The sequence below is a fragment of the Neophocaena asiaeorientalis genome, unplaced genomic scaffold, assembly GCF_003031525.2.
Source record: "Neophocaena asiaeorientalis asiaeorientalis breed wild unplaced genomic scaffold, Neophocaena_asiaeorientalis_V1.1 scaffold15, whole genome shotgun sequence".
NCBI lineage: Eukaryota > Metazoa > Chordata > Mammalia > Artiodactyla > Phocoenidae > Neophocaena > Neophocaena asiaeorientalis.
This window is the reverse complement of record NW_020185328.1, coordinates 8,052,212-8,067,669: the sequence shown is the minus strand read 5'-3', so window position 1 is coordinate 8,067,669 and position 15,458 is coordinate 8,052,212. Positions and strand designations below refer to the sequence as shown.

The 15,458-nt window shown below is 39.6% G+C and overlaps 1 protein-coding gene across 1 annotated transcript in view; it reads left to right on the top strand.

Moving 5' to 3' along the window:
• The first annotated feature begins 9,935 nt into the window (after positions 1-9,935).
• The window catches only part of SLC44A5 (solute carrier family 44 member 5), a 158,474-nt gene continuing 152,951 nt past the window's right edge, over positions 9,936-15,458 (top strand). Inside the window, exon 1 of the mRNA XM_024734564.1 lies at positions 9,936-10,015. Coding sequence (XP_024590332.1) covers positions 9,936-10,015 — 80 coding nt within the window. The remainder of the gene's footprint in view (positions 10,016-15,458) is intronic.

Sequence of the window (15,458 nt, the reverse complement as noted above, 5' to 3'; positions counted from 1 at the left end):
CCCCCCCGCAAAGTTTTCGAGATATTTTAGCTGTTCAGCCAGTTTGGGGTTGGAAATCTGGAACCAGCAAGAATATCGACACTAGTGTTCCACATCAGAGTGGAAGATCCAAGTCAAAAAGCACAGGGGCCAGAGACCTGGTGGGAAGTAGAGCCCAAGTTCAGAGTCAGTCAAGAGCAGGAGAGACCTATCCATTCATGACCCCCTCTGCACTCCACAGCACCCTCTGCATGTCTCTATCATGGCTCTTAACACCAGTGTTGATATTATAGTCTTGAGCTTATATTTCTTACTCAACTGTGAGATTTGTGAAAGCAGACTTAGTCTCCAGAACTCATCCTTGAATCCCCACCACCTTTTTATTGCAACGATATAATAATGTTGTTAAAATGAGTTATTGAAACCCTAAGTCAGGTCAAGAGAGTGAGTGTATTAGTGCGACTCCTTGGTTGCCTGTACCTAGCAAAAAGCAAGAAAAAGGACTTCAGTATAAGGATACAGTATCTCACGAAACTTAACCCCAGGTCTCAGGTAGGGACTGGAACAGGAAGCTGAAGTCTATCAGGATTTCCATCTTCGCTTCTCCTTGTACATCTGCTTCAGTAATTTCTTTCTGAAAGCTCGCTTTCTCTGCTTCTCTGGTCTTCAAGCTTTATATTTTGCAGTTCTGATGACTAACTCACTGTCATTAGCCAGACAAGCAGTCAGAAAGGAAGCTGACTGTGTGTCAGAGAACTGAAGAATATACAGACTGTCTCAAACAGGAAGCCTTTCACTCACTTCCCCCCGAGTAGGAACCGATGCTGGCATTGCAGGGTATGACCAGCAGGGGTCTGATCTGCTGCAACGAGACAGGGATGAGTGTGGCTCCCAGGTGCATTATTTACCACCTGGGTGACAGTGGGTACAGTCCTTAGCCTCTCTATGCCTGTTTTTTTGCATATGTAAAGTGAAGCTAATAATGGTTTCCAGTCTATCTACACAATAAGGTTATTTTTTCAAAGTAAACAAAATAATGCATAAGAGCACTTAGTACAGTGCTAAAAATGTATTAAACATTTTATGCTAAAAACATATTAAATGTTACTGTTATTGTCATTATAACAACAGATCCTGATATTCTTTATGGAAAATTTATCACTTTTCATGTGGTAACGTTATGACTGCCAAATGTTTATCTCAAGATTTGACCCAAGACTTCAGTTTTTTTTAAAGTTTTAAAATTGAAATAGAGTTGATTTACAATGTTGTGCCAGTGTCTGCTGTACAGCAAGGTGACTCAGTTATATACATATACACATTCTTTTTTTATTATTAATTTAACATCTTTATTGGAGTATAATTGCTTTACAATGGTGTGTTAGTTTCTGCTGTGTAACAAAGTGAATCAACTATATGTATACATATATTCCCATATCTCCTCCCTGTTGGGTTTCCCTCCCACTCTCCCTATCCCGCCCCTCTAGGTGGACACAAAGCACCAAGCTGATCTCCCTGTGCTATGCAGCAACTTCCCACTAGCTATCTATTTTACGTTTGAGTGTATATATGTCAATGCTACTCTCTCACTTCATTCCAACTTACCCTTCCCCCTCCCCGTGTCCTCAAGTCCATTCTCTACATCTGCAACTTTATTCCTGTCCTGCCCCTAGGCTCACCAGAATGATTTCTTTTTAGATTCCATATATGTGTTAGCATATGGTATTTGTTTTTCTCTTCCTGACATACTTCACTCTGTATGACAAACTCTGGGTCCATCCACCTTACTACAAGTAACTTAATTTCGTTTCTTTTTATGGCTGAGTAATATTCCATTATATATATGTGCCACATCTTCTTTATCCATTCATCTGTCGATGGACACTTAGGTTGCTTCCATGTCCTGGCTATTGTAAATAGAGCTGCAATGAACATTGGGGTACATGACTCTTTTTGAATTATGGTTTTCTCAGGTTATATGCACAGCAATGGGATTGCTGGGTCATATGGTAGTTCTATTTCTAGTTTTTTAAGGAATCTCCATACAGTTGTCCGGAGTAGCTGTATCAATTTACATTCCCACCAACAGGGCAAGAGGGTTCCCTTTTCTCCACACCCTCTCCAGCATTTATAGTTCATAGATTTTTTGATGATGACCATTCTGAATGGTGTGAGATGATATCTCATTATAGTTTTGATTTGCATTTCTCTATCCTTTATTATGTTGAGGAAAGTTCCCTCTATGCCTACTTTCTGGAGAGTTTTTATCATAAATGGGTGTTGAATTTTATCAAAAGCTTTCTCTCCATCTATTGAGATGATCATATGGTTTTTCTCTTTCAGTTTGTTAATATGGTGTATCACATTTATTGATTTGCGTATATTGAAGAATCCTTGCATTCCTGGGATAAACCCCACTTGATCATGGTGTATGATCCTTTTAATATGTTGTTAGATTCTGTTTGCTAGTATTTTGTTGAGGATTTTTGCACATATTTTCATCAGTGACATTGGCCTGTAGTTTCCTGTCTTTGTGACATCTTTGTCTGGTTTTGGTATCAGGGTGATGGTGGCCTCACAGAATGAGTTTGGGAGTGTTCCTCCCTCTGCTGTGTTTTGGAAGAGTTTGAGAAGGATGGGTGTTAGCTCTTCTCTAAATGTTTGATAGGATTTGCTTGTGAAGCCATCTGGTCCTGGGCTTTTGTGTTGGAAGATTTTAAATCACAGTTTCAATTTCAGTGCTTCTGATTGGTCTGTTCAGATTTTCTATTTCTTCCTGATTCAGTCTCAGAAGGTTGTGCATTTCTAAGAATTTGTGCATTTTTTCCAATTGTCTATTTCATTGGTATATAGTTGCTTGTAGTAATCTCTCATGATCCTTTGTATTTCTGCATTGTCAGTTGTTACTTCTCCTTTTCATTTCAAATTCTGTTGATTTGAGTCTTCTCCCATTTTTCTTGATAAGTCTGGCTAATGGTTTATCAATTTTGTTTATCTTCTCAAAGAACCAGCTTTTAGTTTTATTGATCTTTGCTATCATTTCTTCATTTCTTTTCATTTATTTCTGATCTGATCTTTATAATTTCTTTCCTTCTGCTAACTTTGGGGTTTTCTTTGTTCTTCTTTCTCTAATTGCTTTAGGTGTAAGGGTAGGTTGTTTATTTGAGATGTTTCTTGTTTCTTAAGGTAGGATTGTATTGCTGTAAACTTCCCTCTTAGAACTGCTTTTGCTGCATCCCGTAGGTTTTATTTTGCCCTAGTTTTCCTTGACATTTGTTCTAGGTATTTTTTGATTTCCCCTTTGATTTCTTCAGTGATTTCTTGGTTATTAAGTAGTATATTGTTTAGCCTCCATGTGTTTGTTTTTTTTACACCTTTTTCGTGTAATTGATATCTAGTCTCATAGCGTTTTGGTCGGAAAAGATACTTGATACGATTTCAGTTTTCTTAAATTTACCAAGGCTTCATTTGTGGCCCAAGATCTGTCCTGGAGAATGTTTCATGAGTACTTGAGAAGAAAGTGTATTCTGTTGTTTTCGGATGGAATGTCCTATAAATATCAATTAAGTCCATCTTGTTTAATGTATCATTTAAAGCTTGTGTTTCCTTATTTATTTTCATTTTGGATGATCTGTCCATTGGTGAAAGTGGGGTGTTAAAGTCCCCTACACTAATTGTGTTATTGTCAGTTTCCCCTTTTATGGCTGTTAGTATTTGCCTTATATATTGAGGTGCTCCTATGTTGGGTGCATAAATATTTACAATTGTTATATCTTCTTCCTGGATTGATCCCTTGATCATTATGTAGTGTTCTTCTTTGTCTCTTGTAATAGTCTTTGTTTTAAAGTCTATTTTGTCTGATACATGAATTGCTATGCCAGCTTTCTTTTGATTTCCATTTGCATGGAATATCTTTTTCCATCCACTCACTTTCAGTCTGTATGTGTCCCTAGGTCTGAAGTAGGTCTCTTGTAGACAGCATATATACAGGTCTTGTTTTTGTATCCATTCATCCAGTCTATGTCTTTTGGTTGGAGCATTTAATCCACTTACATTTAAGGTAATTATCAACATGTATGTTCCTATTACCATTTTCTTAATTGTTTTGGGTTTGTTATTGTAGGTCTTTTCCTTCTCTTGTGTTTCCTGCCTAGAGAAGTTCCTTTAGCATTTGTTGTAAAGCTGGTTTGGTGCTGCTGAATTCTCTTCACTTTTGTTTGTCTGTAATGGTCTGAATTTCTCCATCAATCTGAATGAGATCTTTGCTGGGTAGAGTAATCTTTGTTGTAAGTTTTTCTCTTTCATCACTGTAATTATGTCCTGCCACTCCCTTCTGGATGCACAGTTTCTGCTGAAAGATCAGTTGTTAACCTTGTGGGGATTCCCTTGTATGTTATTTGTTGCTTTTCCCTTGCTGCTTTTAATATTTTTTCTCTGTATTGAATTTTTGATTGCTTGATTAATATGTGTGTTGGCGTGTTTCTCCCTGGATTTATCCTCTGTGGGACTCTCTGTGCTTCCTGGACTTGATTAACTGTTTCCTTTCCCATATTAGGGAAGTTTTCAACTATAATCTGTTCAAATATTCTCTCAGTCCCTTTCTTTTTCTCTTCTTCTTCTGGGACCCCTATAATTCGAATGCTGGTTCGTTTAATGTTGTCCCAGAAGTCTCTGAGACTGTCCTCAATGTTTTTCATTCGTTTTTCTTTATTCTGCTCTGCCATAGTTATTTCTGCCATTTTATCTCCTGGTTACTTATCTGTTCTTCTGCCTCAGTCATTCTGCTATTGATCCCTTCTAGAGAATTTTTAATTTCATTTATTGTGTTGTTCATGACTGTTTGTTTGCTCTTTAGTTCTTCTAGGTCCTTGTTAAACGTTTCTTGTTTTTTCTCCATTCTATTTCCAAGATTTTGGATCATCTTTACTATCATTATTCTGAATTCTTTTTTCAGGTAGACTGCCTATATTCTCTTCATTTGTTAGGTCTCGTGGGTTTTTACCTTGCTCCTTCATCTGCTGTGTGTTTCTCTGTCTTCTCATTTTGCTGAACTTACTGTGTTTGGTGTTTCCTTTTCTCAAGCTGCAGGTTCGTAGTTCCTTTTTGGTGTCTGCCCTCAGTGGCTAAGGTTGGTTCAGTGGGTTGTGTAGGCTTCCTGGTGGAAGGGACTAGTGCCTTTTTTCTACTGGATGAGGCTAGATCTTGTCCTTCTGGTGGGCAGGTCCACATCTGGTGGTGTGTTTTGGGGTGTCTATGACCTTATTATGATTTTAGGCAGTCTCTCTGCTAATGAGTGGGGTTGTGTTCCTGTCTTGCTAGTAGTTTGGCATAGGGTGTCCAGCACTGTACCTTGCTGGTCGTTGAGTGGAGCTGGGCCTTGGCATTGAGATGGAGATCTGTGGGAGGTTTCACTGTTTGATATTATGTGGAACTGGGAGGTTTCTGGTGGACCAGTGTCCTGAACTTGGCTCTCCCACCTCAGAGGCACCACCCTGACCCCTGGGTGGAGCACCAAGAGCCTGCCATCCACACAGCTCAGAATAAAAGGGAGGAAAAAATGAAAGAAAGAATGAGAAAGATAAAGTAAAATAAAATAATTTGAAATGAAATGAAATCAAATCAAATACAATAAAGTTATGAAAATAAAAAATAATTGTTAAAAAATTTTTTAAAGTAAGAAAAAAAAAAGAAAGAAAGAAGAGAGCAACCAAACCAAAAAACAAATCCACCAATGGTAACAAGAGCTAAAAACTGTACTAAAAAAGAAGAGAAAAAGAAACAAAACAACGGACAAACAGAATCCTAGGACAAATGGTAAAAGCAAAGCTATACAGACAAAATCACACACAGAAGCATACACATACACACTCACAAGAAGAGTAAAAGAGGGGAAAATATACATATCGTTGCTCCCAACGTCCATGTCCTCAATTTGGGATGATTCGTTGTCTATTCAGGTATTCCACAGATGCAGGCTACATCATGTTGATTGTGGGATTTAATCTGCTGCTCCTGAGGCTACTGGGAGAGATTTCCCTTTCTCTTCTTTGTTCGCACAGCTCCTGGGGTTCAGCTTTGGATTTGGCCCCGTCTCTGCGTGTAGGTCGCTTGAGGGCGTCTGTTTTTTGCTCAGACTGGACAGGGTTAAAGGAGCAGCTGATTTGGGAGCTGTGGCTCGCTCAGGCCCTGGGGAGGGAAAGGTATGGAATGTAGAGTTGAGCCTGTGTTGGGAGAGGCTGGTGTGATGTTTCAACAGCCTGAGGCGCCCTTGTTCTCCTGGGGAAGTTGTCCCTGGATCATGGGACCCTGGCAGTGGCGGGCTGCACAGCCTCCCCGGAAGGAATGTGGGTAGTGACCTGTGCTCGCACACAGGCTTCTTGGTGGCGGCAGCAGCAGCCTTAGCGTCTCATGCCCATCTCTGGGGTGCGCGCTTTTAGTCGCGGCTCGCGCGCGTCTCTGGAGCTCCTTTAACCTGCGCTCTTAATCACCTCTCCTCGTGCAACAGGAAACAAAGAGGCAAGAAAAAGTCTCTTGCCTCTTCGGCAGCTCCAGACCTTTTCCCGTACTCCCTCCCGGCTAGCTGTGGCGCACTAACCCCCTTCAGGCTGTGTTCACGCAGCCAACCCCAGTCCTCTCCCTGGGATCCGACCTCCGAAGCCCAAACCTCAGCTCCCAGCCCCCGTCCGCCCCCGGCGGGTGAGCAGACAAGCCTCTGGGGCTGGTGAGTGCCGGTCGGCACCGATCCTCTGTGCAGGAATCTCTCCGCTTTGTCCCCCGCACCTCTGTGGCTGAGCTCTCCTCCGCGGCTCCAAAGCTTTCCCCCTTCACCACCCGCAGTCTCTGCCTGCGAAGGGGCTTCCTACTGTGTGGGAACCTTTTCTCCTTCACAGCTCCCTACCACTGGTGCAGGTCCCGTCCCTATGCTTTAGTCTCTGTTTATTCTTTTTTTCTTTTGCCCTACCCGGGTATGTGGGGAGTTTCTTGCCTTTTGGGAGGTCTGAGGTCTTCTGCCAGCGTTCAATAGGTGTTCTGTAGGAGTTGTTCCACGTGTAGATGTATTTCTGGTGTATCTGTGGGGAGGAAAGTGATCTCTGCATCTTACTCTTCTGCCATCTTGAAGCTCCTCCCCTAGACATTCTTTTTTTAAAAAATATTCTTTTCCATTATTGTGTATCCCAGGAGATTGGATTTAGTTCCCTGTGCTGTACAGTAGGGCCTTAGTGTTTATCCATTCTAAATGTAATAGTTTACATCTACCAACCCCAAATTCCCAGTCCCTCCCTCTCCCTCCCCACAAGACTTCAGTTTCTGAACTCCAGTTGAACACTGGACTTTCAGTTAGATGTCACTTCACATTCAAAAAGAGCCAAATCAACCTCATGCTCTTTTTCTTATAACAACTGTATAACCTCTTCCACCTGCTAACATTCCCATCTGTTTTAGTAGCATCAACATTTTGTTAAACTGAGATAAAGACCAGAAGTGACTGAGAATCACAATTTCTAGGTCTGAAATCTCTTTGTTTGGCACCTTTTTTGACTTCTCTCTTTTACACCCTAAGTCTTACCATTCATCAAGTGCTTTTTATCTTTTTCATGTAATTCTGTGACTAAGAATGAACATTCATTGGTGGCTTACTAAGTGTCAGCCACTGTTTTAAGCACTTTTACAGGTATTAATTCATGTAATCCTCATAACATCTTTCTGGCTTAGGTACTATTATCATCCCCATATACAAATATGGAAACTGAGACTCAGAGAAGTGATATGATCTGTCTAGGGTCACTGCTAGTAAGTGATAGAGAGCAGGGAGTCTGACTCCAGAGCCATTGCTCCTAACCTGTAAGCCACACGACTGCTCTGTGATGAACCTTGAATCTCTCTTTCCATTACTTCTACCACCATTTGGGTCGTGGCTCACATGACTTTACCTCTATTACAGCAATAGACTCCTGGTTGGTCCCCTTGACTTTGCACTTTGTGATACAACTTATATACGGCCACCAGATTGCTCGTCCTTAATTAAGCCCTGATTCTACCTTGTCCTTCCTTTGTTCCAAATCCTTCTATGACTCCCTGTGGTCTAGGATATATAAAAAAACTTACATCCCTGGCTTTTTTGGCTTTCTGTAGTCTGGTTCCATAGTATCTATTCAGCTTTATGTTTTCCTCCTCCTGTTCCATTATCTATGACTACATTCAGGCTGATCTGTTCACCATTCCTGCAAACATGCTGTTCTTTCCTAACTCTGTGACTTCATACATCTCTAAACTTTATTTGTCCATCTCAAGATATTGTGGCTCTAGGAACCCTTCCTTACTAATCTCAACTGGATGTGACCTTTCCTTCCTTAGAACGTTCCTAACGCTTTCCTTGTAACCCCTCTTATGATATCACATTCTGCCTTATTTGATAACGACTTGTGTTCTTTTCGTACTTCTCTCCCTGCTTCACCACTTTGTTAGCCTGTTGAAGGCAGAGACTATGTTTCACTAAATCTTGTATCCCCTGCAGTGCTTCTTCTAATGCAGAGCACATAACAGGCGATCAATACATAGTTACTGAATTTAACAGAATTCTAGTTTCACTCACTCAGAATGTTTCTCTTTTCCCTTTTGTTTTGTTCCAGTCTTTCACAAAAATCTCACTTCTTGAATGAAACCCCTTTGACTGCTCTAGTCCTTGATGAAACCTACTTTCTCAGAACTCTTGTAACACTTCAGGCCGTTACATATAATTTAGTACTTGATTAATCATTTTATACAGGTATATTCATTGTTCATGTATTACAACACAGGGCCTGATATATGAAGATTCTCAACAAATATTTGTTGAAGGAATCAATATATCAATCTTGCCCCACTGACTGTAAGGTCTCGAAGACAGGGACCATGCTTTATAGATCTTCTGTATCCCCTTAGAGCTCTCAGCATGTAATAGGTGCTTTATGAATATTTGCTGACTGACTGGCTCTGGTACTTCTGTTGCAAGACTGTCCTTACCTTCCTGTTGTTCTGCCCTCAGCCTGTGATTACACTGAAGAGGTTTCTGAGTCCTCAGGTCTGATTTCCCCACTGAGAACAGGCTGAGTCAGGTTGCTGACACACAGGCCTCTTTTTGCCAGTCCCTTTTGATTCTGTCTTTAAATCAGAACTAGGCCTTCTTACAGGGGACAAATCCCTAGAGGAAGAGAGCAGGAGTCCTTAGGCTGGGGAAGAAGAGTCGGGGATTGAGAATTGCAAAACATAAACCTTTGGCCAGAAATAATTCTACAGAACTTATTACTGGGCCTACCCAGTACATGTGAGGGAAAGGCCATTCTGTGTCTACTTTGTACTGTTTAAAGACAAGGGAAATATATGGCAATCATGCTGCAAGAGTAAATGACTAGGGCCCACCTTCAAATGGCATGAAGTCTGCCAGTAGATCTAAAAAAAAAAAAACAAAAATAACATTTGTATAATATAATAATGATTTGTATATACCATATAGCCAACATGGCAGAGACCAACAGTGACTAGTTTTCCAACTTCTCGAAGGAAAGTCTCATCTACTGAGAGGAAAGGGAGAACTGGGATAAGCAGACATCTCTATTATACTGTGCATCTCACAAATACACAGCAATACTTGGGAATGGCAGATGGTAGAATGTGCTTTTGTAGACTGGAAAGGCTTCAAGTTTTGCTCTCCTGGCTGCAGTCTATAATGTTGCTGCTTAGAACTGTGGGAGATATGTACACAGTGTGTCTAAGAATTATGGTCCTTAACAACTCTTCCCAGACTTGCTTCTAGCTGGAGAGAGGGAAAATGATTGACAGCTGTATCCAAGGCATACTGATGTTTCACTGGACCAAAGAATGAGTTCAACACTGCACTGAGCAGTGGACTAGCTAAGATATAAATTTTTCCTTTATTAATATTTTATATGTATTTATTTGCCATTTCATTGGCTTATATGCTTAGCAAGTTCTTTGTTTTAAATGCAGGTGATCCAAGGATACATGACCCACATTTCAAGGGGCCCATTGTCAACAGGTAAGCAATTGTTTTCTCTGGAATATATTTTTTAACCAACACAGAAAGCTTATTTTTTGGTATCATTTTCCGGTCAATGGAGAATTGTGTCTACTGTGAGGGGAAAATGACTTATTTTTCGCCTAAATGTCACCTAATTTATACAGGGTACAGGTAATAAATCTTTCCATGAGTCATAAATATCTTGTCCTGTTCAGCAAATGAACTGCCTTAATTTATGACTGAAGGGTTTGTTATTTCTGATAAAGAGAAGCCAAAAATGCTTTATAAGATTTACCCCCTTTGTGGAGAAGTAAACACATTCTAGTAGCTGTCTTACGCACCCGTTTACTCTGATTCACCACTGCAAGTGCAGAGTTGCTATGCCAACTTCTTCCACACAGGGTATTTGTGATACTCAGCCTCCCAAAGCAGAGAGCTTTCTGAGAGGCAAACATTCACCAATTCATCACGTATGCTTTAGGATATTTTAAAATGCTCTAGGGAAGTGTGTACTTGTCTTAACTGGTGCTTCTCCTGCAAGGTTGCATAGCGTTTAAAAAGTATCCAATAGGGGCTTCCCTGGTGGCGCAGTGGTTGAGAGTCCGCCTGCCAGTGCAGGGGATGCGGGTTCGTGACCCGGTCCGGGAGGATCCCACATGCCGCGGAGCGGCTGGAGCCCGCGCGTCTGGGGCCTGTGCTCCGCAACGGGAGAGGCCACAGCAGTGGGAGGCCCGCGTACCAGAAAAAAGAGAAAAAAAAAAGTATCCAATAATTCATAGGCCTCTTTTATTATTATATTGTACCCTCTATTCCCAGGCTTCCTGCTCATCAAAAAGGGGTTTTGCAGGGTAGAATGGCTAAAAATGAGGAGAAGATTAAGCTGTACGTAGCTGTTTTTCCACTTAGCGTTGACTTTAATTTCTGGCAGTTGCATGTCATAATAAACTGTGATGTGAAATAGTGATCAACATGCTTATTTGCACTTGCCAGTCATCAGCATGTGTATTGGCATTACTGTTATGTCTCTATAATATCCCAGCTTTAAACAAATGTGTATCTAGTTTATTCTAATTCTGTAAGAAGCCAAGTCATTTGTTTGGGTTACTCTTTCAAAGGTGTACCTATGCCCTCTTTAGAGTAAGTCTGAAATCTCTCTCATTCTCTCTATGGTAACACCATAAATACATTTTGTTGTCCAGTGTACAAATAGCCTCATCTGATATGGAGGTTACTTTTATTGTACTTGGATTCATTTTATAATAACTAATTTGTATGAACGGAATCTAGCTTATTGGCCTCAAGGGACCTCTAGGTATAATCTGGATTCAATAATAGTAACAACAATTATAATAAGTGAAGTGCCACATTTGGACAGATGAAATACAGATTACAGATGTGCCTTTTCTAGCCATAGAGAAGAAAGCAGAGCTCAGTCTGGCTGGCTGTAGGTGTGGGCAGGGAGGTGAAATCTCTTGTCTTCAGTTATTTAGAATTTAGTGGTGGAACCACACAGTCCAGGTAAAGTCTAAACAACTGTGATAAAGAGAATAATTTATTTTTACTAAGGACCTTTTGTGATGTCCTAGGTAGCACAAAGGCCTTCAAAGGTGAAATGGTCATTGTGTATACATACCCCTCCCCCCAAATCTTCAATCCAAGAATGGAGAGAAGTATTATAAAACCACAGGGGCTTAACTATAGGAAGACACAGTTTGGCCCATTGGTAAATTCTCAGGCTGCAGGGGTCTATAATGCCTTTCCTGGGAAAATAATTGGGGTGTTTAAGGAGCAAGTGAGAAACCCCACCTTCTTCACATTACCTTTTGCTTACTATAACATTTTTTGCTTGCATAATGTCACTTTCCTTCTGAGAGATCCAAAGTCTTATCAGATATTCCGGCAGACCCTCACAGCACTGTCTGCTCATCATCACCGTGTTCTGTACACCTGTCTCAGTTTACAAGGACATCGTTTTGTGCCTAGTGATGACCCAACTGCAGTTGTTTCCAGGAGAGGTGAAGGAATGATGGTAATGCCACAGGAGAGATTAACTCAGTTTCTCATTTGTCCCCATCTACTAAGATAAGAATTGGACGTGTGGAAGCTATTGCCCTGTAGTGTTGACCCAAAAAAAACAAACAGTGATTTTTTTTTTTCTTTTTTGTGGTACACGGGCCTCTCACTGTTGTGGCCTCTCCTGTTGCGGAGCACAGGCTCTGGACGTGCAGGCTCAGCGGCCATGGCTCACAGGCCCAGCCACTCCGTGGCATGTGGGGTCTTCCCGGACCAGGGCACGAACCCATGTCCCCTGCATCGGCAGGCGGACTCTCAACCACTGCGCCACCAGGGAAGCCCCAAACAGCGATTTTGATAGCCCCTTTTGAAAGAATAGTTATCCAGTGCCTATGCTTTGTCCCCTATATTCAACAGAATTTTAGCATTGGATTGAGGTGAGATTTGTAAAAGTTTAAGGGCTGCTCAGCACTGTTCTTGGCGGTACATTAGAGGGCAAAAATGAATGCACATAGAAAACTAAAAAATAAATCTCTTTTAGAAGGTTCTACGTGAGAAATTCTCTTATAATTTTAGAACTAAGAAAAATTTTCATTTAATGGAGAGTTAATATACTTTCTCCTGTTAGATAAGGAGAACTGTAATCCACTGTTTCTCCTTTTGTCTTGACTTGTAGAAAGCCCACTGATACATTTAATTTCAATGCCAGCAACTATATTAGCCTTTGAGTTAAGCATTTCTTTTCGGAACTTTGAAGTTCTATTTCTATTTTAATAATGCTATTGCATCCAGTTTTAAGTCATTTCATTTATATTCATTCTGAAAAGAGGCAGCATATAAGTGGACAGGTAAATAGAAATGAAAACCTTGGATGTTCCATAATTGACTTTTTCCCCTTATCTACACACAAAGTAGGTGAAAGACATATGACTCAGACTAATCAAACTGGTGGGTTTCACAATGCTGAAAACAACTACTATTATAGAAGGTGGAAAATCTGTCTGGAATGTAATAAGATGCATTTATTTTTACCTGAGGCATCGGGGAGAGGTTAAACTCACTATCATGAAGGGATTCAAGGAGAGAATGAAGAGGAGTTTATTAGGGATGTTGTAGAGGGGATTCTTTCATATAAAGGAGTTAGACTAAATGACCTCTGAGTTCTTTCCAATTCTGAAATTCTATGACTCTGTGATTCAACATTTTTTATTGTTATAATTAACATACAATATTATGTTACTTTCAGGTATACAACATAGTGATTTGATATTTTTTATTCGTTATGAAATGATCACAGTAAGTCTAGTTACCATCCATCACCATACAAAGTAAAAATATTATTGACTATATTCCCTATGTATATATTATATCCCTGTGACTTTTTTATAACTGGAGGTTTGTGCCCCATAATGCCCTTCATCTATTTTGTTCTGTCCTCCCACACCCCTCCCCTCTGGCAACTATCAGTTTGTTCTCTGTATTTATGAGTCTGTTTCTGTTTTGTTTGTTCCTTTGTTTCTTAGATCCCACATATAAGTGAAATCATATGGTATTTGTTTTTCTCTAACTTATTTCACTTAGCATAGTACCTTCTAGGTCTCTCAATATTGCCACAATGGCAAGATTTCACTCTTTTATGGCTGAGTAATATTCCATTACACACACAGACACACACACACACCACACCACATCTTCTTTATCCATTCATATATTGAGGGACATTTAGGTTGCATCTGTGTCTTGGCTATTGTAAATAGTGCTGCAAAGAACATAGGGGTGTATATCTTTTTGAATTAGTGTTTTCATTTTCCTCAGTTAAATACCTTGAAGTGGAATTGCTGGATCATATGATAGTTCTATTTTTAGTTCTTAAAGGAACCTCCATACTGTTTTCCATAGTGGCTGCACTAATTTACATTTCCACCAATAATTCACCAGGGTTCTCTTTTCTCCACACCCTTGCCAACACTTGTTTCTTGTCTTTTTGATCATAGCCATTCTGACAGGTGTGAGGTGGTATCTCACTGAGGTTTTGATTTGCATTTTCCTGTTGATTAGTGATGTTGAGTACCTTTTCATGTGATTGTTGGCCATCTGTCTTCTTTGGAGAAATGTCTATTCAGGGTTTCTGCCCATTTTTAAGTCAGGTTGTTTATTTTTTTGATATTGAATTGTATGAGTTATTTATATATCAACCCCTTATCACAAGTATTATTTGCAAATATCTTCCCAATTTAGTAGGTTGCATTTTCATTTTGTTGGTGGTTTCCTTCACTGTGCAAAAACCTTTTAGTTTGATTTAGTCACATTAATTTATTTTTGCTTTTGTTGCTATTGGATATTTGGAGATGTATCCAAAAAGATATTGCTAAGACCAATGTCAGAGAGGTTACTGCTTATGTTTTCTTCTAGGAGTTTTATGGTTTCAGATCTTTCATTTAAGTTTTTAATCCATTTTGATTTTATTTTGTATATGGTATGAAAAAGTTGTCTAGTTGGATTCTTTCACAATTAGCTGTCCAGTTTTCCCAACATCATTTATTGAAGAGACTGTTTCTCTCCATTGTACATTCTTGCATCCTTTATTGTAGATTAACTGACCATATAAGAGTGGGTTTACTTCTGAGCTCTCTATTCTGTTCCATTCATCTATATGTCTGCTTTTGTGCTGGTATCATGCTGTTCTAATTACTATATCTTTGTAGTATAGTTTGAAATCAGGGAACATGATACTTCCATCTTGGTTCTTCTTTCTCAAGATTGCTTTGGCTATTTGGAGTCTTTTGTGGTTCCATACAAATTTTAGAATTATTTGTTCTAGTTCTGTGGAAAATACCATAGGTAATTTGAAAGGGGTTGTATTGAATCTGTGGATTGCTTTAGGTAATATGGACATTTTAACGATATTAATTCTTATAATCCATGAGCACAGAGTATCTTTATGTTTATTTGTGTCATCTTCAATTTCTTTTATCAATGTCTTATAGTTTTCAGAATAAAGGTCTTTTACTTCCTTTGTTAAATTTATTCCTAGATATTTTATTTGTTGAAGTAACAGTAAGTGGGATTGTTTTCTTCATTCCTAATGGTTCATTTTTAGTGTATAGAAAAGAAACAGATTTCTGTTTATTAAATTTGTATCCTGCAACTTTACTGAACTCTTTTATTAGATTCAGTAGTGTTTTAGTGAAGTCTTCAGGGTGTTCTATATGTAATTATGTTGTCTGCAGATAGTAACAGTTTTATTTCTTCCCTTACAGTTTAACACCTTTTATTCCTTTTTCCTGTCTGGTTACCATGGCTAGGACTTCCAATACCATGCTGATTAAAAATGGTAAGCATGGGTATCCTTGTCTTGTTCTTAATCTTAGAGGAAAATCTTTCATCTTTTTACTGTTGAGTACAGCGTTGGATGTGGATTTGTCATATATGGCCTCTATTATGTTGA